The following is a 6123-nucleotide window of genomic DNA, read 5'->3' on the forward strand; positions in this document are numbered from 1 at the left end:
AAAAAAAAAAAAAAAAATGCCATTTTGCGATGTAAACATTCCCCATGTTAAATTCAGGTTAAATCCTAACAATCCTTTTATTTATTTTTTTTTTTAAAAGAAAAACTCAATTTCGGGTCCAAACAATCTTTGGACCTTATAACTCAAATTTGGGCCACAAAAACAGGACCCAACGCCAGTCAATGCCCAAGCCCTAACCCTGGGCCACCCTGTGGACCCACCACGAATTCCAAAAAAAAGTCCGCAGTCCACACGCGCGCCCACACACACACACAAAAAAAAAAAAAAAAGAAAAAAGGAAAACCGCAAAAATAGGCGCGCCGAGCTCCGCCGATATGTTAAAACACCCTCCCCAAGAAATACCTTCATGAGCCCCCGCTCCAAGCTCGCTGCCTTCCTTAAGAAATCCCGCTCCCTCGCCGGCACCACCGCCGCCGCCGGGCCTCCACTCAACGGTTTCTCCACCTCCGCTATGGACGGGTCAGCCGCCGCCCCCAAGCCCCTCCGCACCCGCCTCTGCATCATCGGCAGCGGCCCCGCCGCCCACACGGCAGCGATCTACGCCGCCCGCGCCGAGCTCAAGCCCATCATGTTCGAAGGCTGGATGGCCAACGACATCGCCGCCGGCGGCCAGCTCACCACCACCACCGACGTCGAGAATTTCCCCGGCTTCCCCGAAGGCATCCTCGGCTTCGAGCTCATGGACCGCTGCCGCGCCCAGTCCATCCGCTTCGGTACCCACATCCTCTCCGAGACCATCACCTCCGTCGACCTCGCCGCCCGCCCCTTCCGCGTCCGCTCCTCCACCACCGCCGTCGAGGCCGATTCCGTCGTCGTCGCCACCGGTGCCGTCGCCCGCCGCCTCCACTTCCCCGGCGCTGACGAGTTCTGGAACCGCGGCATCTCCGCCTGCGCCGTCTGCGACGGCGCTGCCCCCATCTTCCGGAACCGCCCCATCGCGGTCGTTGGCGGCGGCGACTCCGCTATGGAGGAGGCCAACTTCCTCACCAAGTACGGATCTAGGGTTTACATCGTGCATCGCCGGGACACCTTCAGGGCGTCCAAGATCATGCAGGCGAGGGCGCTTGGGAACCCGAAGATCGAGGTTGTGTGGAACTCGGAGGTGGTGGAGGCGTACGGGGAGGGGGAGAACGGGCCCCTGGGGGGACTCAAGGTGAGGAACGTGGTCACCGGCGAAATCTCGGATCTCAAGGTCAACGGGCTCTTCTTCGCCATTGGGCACGAACCCGCCACCAAGTTTCTCGGGGACAGCTGGATCTGGACTCCGATGGGTATATCGTGACGAAGCCTGGGAGCACACAGACGAGCGTGAAGGGAGTGTTTGCTGCCGGAGATGTGCAGGACAAGAAGTATCGACAGGCGATCACCGCTGCTGGCTCAGGTTTGTGCTTCAAAATCTCTCCTTTATTTCTATCAAAGCAAAAAATCTCTCATAGATTAGTTCTTTGATCAGATGTACTAGTTTATGCTATGAAAAATCGGATTTTTAAGAATTATTTTTCATTGATTAATTAATGATTTTTAGCAATGAGGGTTCTGAGTTTGGATTTGTAGAATGAGTTAATTTTTTCTGTATATTAGAGCTGCTATGATAAGGTGATCCTGTTTCTTATGCTTGTGATTGAAGCCATGTTCTGTAGTTTATATTAAAGGTTTTAAGTCATAGGGTGAATTTATATATTCTGCGCATTCAAACTTGTTATTGCTCCCTGTTGCTCTGCACTCGTTTTTGATTTATGTGCCTTTTTGTTGTTCTGCTGAATGATATCCTGCTCAATGTCTTTAAGTTCTTCTGCTCAATGATGTTTGGCATATTAATGAAGTTCTGATTTAAAATTCATATTTACTTCTGTCGGAAGGTGACATAGTCATTATTTATGGAGGTGACTCCCTCTGATATGGAACTACAGCTAGCTGTTGTGGTATATCCTTCATCTCTCAGGCAGCCTCAACCCAAATTTGAAAACTTTTATATTTGAAAGCCCTAATTGATGAGAAGCCCACCCTCCCCTCTTCTTCTCTTCTGCATCTTCAGCCTTTTCAAACGAATGTGATTTATCAATTAAAGGAAGTAAAGCATCTACTTCACGTGCCCCAGATAGGACAGAAACATAGTTCATGCTGCTTTCCTTTTTCCACCTCCTTTGCACAAATATCTTGTTCTGAAATTAGACCTGCAGATTCGTTCTCTCCGGTGGAAGTATTGTGTACCTTATCAATCCTCTTGTGTCGTGGGATCTTCTCATTTACAATTGCAATTACTAACAACCCAAAGCCTCTTTTGTTTAATTGGAAATCCGCATGATAGAAGCCATAGTCTGACTTGTATTTTGGGGCCACCAAACTGTGGGCTATTAATTCCCCATGGGTCATTTTGTAACTGCCCGACAGATCCAGGTCTAACTAAATTGAGAATACTTGATATAGAAAATTGCATTCATCTTTGAAAGCTGAATAGAAAATGCATGACTAAAGTATGGTTGTTCCCTTGATTGTGATGGAGTGGCATTTATATATACCTCATACTATGAAGTTCTTTCTCTATGATCTGAAAAAGATACCATATATTATATCCAATTTCATCATTTACAGTGATTTAAAATTAGATATATTTAATATGCTTTAATGTTCTTCCCAAAATTCTTTCCTCTTAGTTTTTTCCAATCTTCCCAAAAGAAAGAAAAAAAAAAAAAGATATTGTGCTTGTGACATTATGCATATAATGTTCTTATAGTATGTTTATGCATTGGTTTAAGAATAGAATGGTACAGCATCCACTATTAGAAGTTGAATTCTTAATTCACATATTATCTTACATTAACACTTACTATGATTATCAATGGAGGAAAGCTTAGTAGCCATTACAGCTTTCTGATGCCCAATCCCAAACCTGATGATTGGCTAATGCTATACTGCAAATAGGACAAATAATATAAAATCAGCCTCTCCATTTTTTTGACTTTGAAAACTATATGTTGTACAATGTTTCAACTTTTGCCTCGTAAGATTACGTAAAATGTGTTTATAAAAAAAAAAAGGTTCCCTATTACTCTCCTCTCTTCATTCCCTCTTGGTAGGTGCTTGGCCCTATTCTGTTTGAGCTTTTCCAAGGAGGAGAGGGTGATTGAGATATCTCATACACCATAGGCTGCTTGCATATCCATGCATGGGTTGACTGCTGCCAATATGGTACTATTGCCCAATATGATATTTGCAAGTACATTGAATGCTTGCACTATAGAGGGGTTGTTGAATCGTACCTGTTGAAAATACGCGTCTTCCATGCCAAGCACATACAATCATGCCCAAGACACTCACTTGTTAGGAGGACTGAGATCAGAGGATTTGTGATTGTTCCATTGTTCAGCTGTACCACTTGTGACATTTGCAATGTATATTTTTGGCATTTAGTAAAAGTGGTAGGACCTATCTTTTCGAATAGTACTTCATGGAACAAGGGTAATAATTGTAGAAGTGGGTAGAATGACACTGGATTCTGCTCTGGTCTTTTGTGCCCAGCCATATTATTATGAAAAACGTAAGTCTTTGTGTTGATGACTATATTTTGGTTTCAGTTCATCTCTTGGACTATTTTCTTAATTCCTGAATCACTTCTCCAGTCAACAGGAACTACTTGTGAAACCAGTAGTATGAAGATCACCATAACCCCCAAACTGAGGATGTTTAGTAGTTTTGCTTTATAGGATAGCTGTATTGGGTGAAACTAGTCTACATTATGTCTAATTTCATATTTTCTTTTGCATCATTTACTTTCTCTTACAAAAAGAAACTGTCACTTTGTGCTTATCTTGTCCTCTGGCCATCTTTTTCCTTGGATGCGATGTCTTTCCTGACTACTCGGCTAATCTTCTGGTAGTGTCTTTCCTGACTAGCCTAATCTTCTGGTAAGTTTGTTGGAAGATATGCCACTGTGCATTCACAATACAGCCCTATGTAATGTACACTTATAGATTACAAACCCTATTTAATGTTTGTTATATGCATTGTTCTTCTAAGTTTTGCTGTCCGTTGTATGACAAAAATAGACTAATGCAAAGAGAAGATCTATAGACTGGAAGGTTATGGAGTAATGTCCACTTCTGGGAATCTAATTTAGTTAATTTAAGTGTCATCGGTAAATTTAGTTCTAAACTCTGCAATCTGCATCTATCATTTCCTGCAATTGCCATTACCACTTCTGCTTTTAAGCTGATGTAGAACTCCAATGATTGTTGCAGGATGCATGGCGGCTTTGGATGCTGAGCACTACCTGCAGGAAATCGGAGCTCAGGAGGGAAAGACCGATTGACTATCTGTAGATGATGTCGCCAACCATCCAGAGATTATACCTGTGGTGACCAAGGCTAGTCTTTAAGATGTGAAGCAATTACCCCCAGATTTATTGCCACAGTTGTTACTAAGTCCTAGCAATGGAAGATGAATCTAGCATCTATTTCATTTATATGATTTGATTAAGCAGCTTTCAATTTTCTCCGTGCCGAGATACTTTGGATATTTAGAAATTTTCATTCGTGTGAGTGCAGGAGCTTGTATCTTTCAAAAACTATTTTTCATGATGATAGTTACACTGCAAAAACTTCATGATTGCATGCTTAAATTTCAAATACCAGTTATTTCTGGTTTGATGTTCCTGGTATCAAGCATTCTGAGTCTGTATTTTGACTAATGCTTCCGGAGCCTTAATATGAATGATGAGGAATCTTCAAAGTTCCAGCTCACTGTTCTCCTGACAGGTTGTCAAGACAAGAGAACCGTTGGTTGCTTACATCCACCGAAGGCCACCATCTCAAGGGCTCCGATTATTCAGATAACAAGTTTCATGGCCAGGTAAGGTTGTATGGCTAAGTTGGGTTCTTTCGCTGAAGCACAGGAATCAGTTGAGAGAACTGGCAAATTGGCCATAATGCAAAAGCGAATCCATTCGTCCTCTCAATGATGTGAAGGCTTGGCGACAAGATTCTTTTATGCTTTATGCCGGTAGCAATGTTTGCATTAGTTGCTGCCCTATTTCCAATTTGGTTTTGCCTTGTATTGGCTGGGCCATTGCATCACCGGAAACTTTTCGTATGCTCTGCTGGGCCCTGTTTTTTTTACACCAAAAGCATTTTGGGGCCCACCCTAGGTACCAAGCCAAGCTTCAAGGCCGCATGGTAAAAGGTGGTTGGTGCTTTCTCACTTCCATCAAGACCTTGTGAACTGCATCACTCTTTTTATGGGCCTGGTGTCTGCTGTCAGCTGAGATAAATATGGATGACTCGCAGACAAGAAGAAACAGAGTTCAGCACCAATGTCGGATGAGAAGTAAATGGATTAGAAATGCTAAAAATGAGGAGGGACTGAGACCGAATTCAGCACCTCCATGGACGCTGCAGCTCACGTAATAGGAATGATCTAATGTCCGCGTCCATTTGCACGGTCCATAAAAGGCTGTTCTCATGTAGACGATGGGGGATTGATAAACCTTTTAAAATGATCGACACATGAAAGAAATGGCTTGTTGCTTCTGCCCAATAACCGTCCACTTGATTTCCAAGGATTCTATAGTGGTGCAAGGACTATTTAAGATATTACAACTTGGTGCAACAACATTAGTTTTATGTTTTCGAAGCTGGAACGTGACTCCCGGACTGTACCTATCGTGAGACCAACAGAGCGGTGGATTGGTGGATTGGATTAACCTTCTTTGCTGCTGAGCATTTAGTTGACGTTTTATGAACTGATTTGTTGTCGGTCAGAATAATTTATTTTTTTTTATTTTTTTATTTTTTTGGATGTACTCATATCAGGGATTCTTTTTAAATAATATATTTTAATAAAATATTTTGAAAATACCGTGGTTCAAAAATTATTTACGAAACTACTGTGGGGTGGGCATATCGAATAAATTTATGGGTTTAATCCATAGTCCATATGGATAATTTATGGGTTGAACCCATGAATTTTTTAGTTGACGTACATGAATATTGAAATTTGAATTCGTCGGTTGGAGCCATGAATTAATTAAATAGATTCGTGGATCCAACCCACGAATTCAGTAATTCGTGGGTCTAGCCCATGAATTCCTCAACGACTTTTTTTTTA

The 6123-nt window shown here is 42.5% G+C and overlaps 1 protein-coding gene across 1 annotated transcript; it reads left to right on the top strand.

The window, feature by feature from the left end:
• Positions 1–312: 312 nt before the first annotated feature.
• On the top strand, positions 313–4671 carry LOC105052872 (thioredoxin reductase NTRB). Its single transcript, XM_010933848.4, is given in 3 exon segments — positions 313–1262; positions 1265–1402; positions 4260–4671. Coding segments are annotated over 3 exon segments (1104 nt in total). The 5' UTR covers positions 313–367; the 3' UTR covers positions 4331–4671.
• Positions 4672–6123: the final 1452 nt, after the last annotated feature.

The sequence above is a fragment of the Elaeis guineensis genome, chromosome 10, assembly GCF_000442705.2.
Source record: "Elaeis guineensis isolate ETL-2024a chromosome 10, EG11, whole genome shotgun sequence".
In the NCBI taxonomy this organism is placed as follows: domain Eukaryota; kingdom Viridiplantae; phylum Streptophyta; class Magnoliopsida; order Arecales; family Arecaceae; genus Elaeis; species Elaeis guineensis.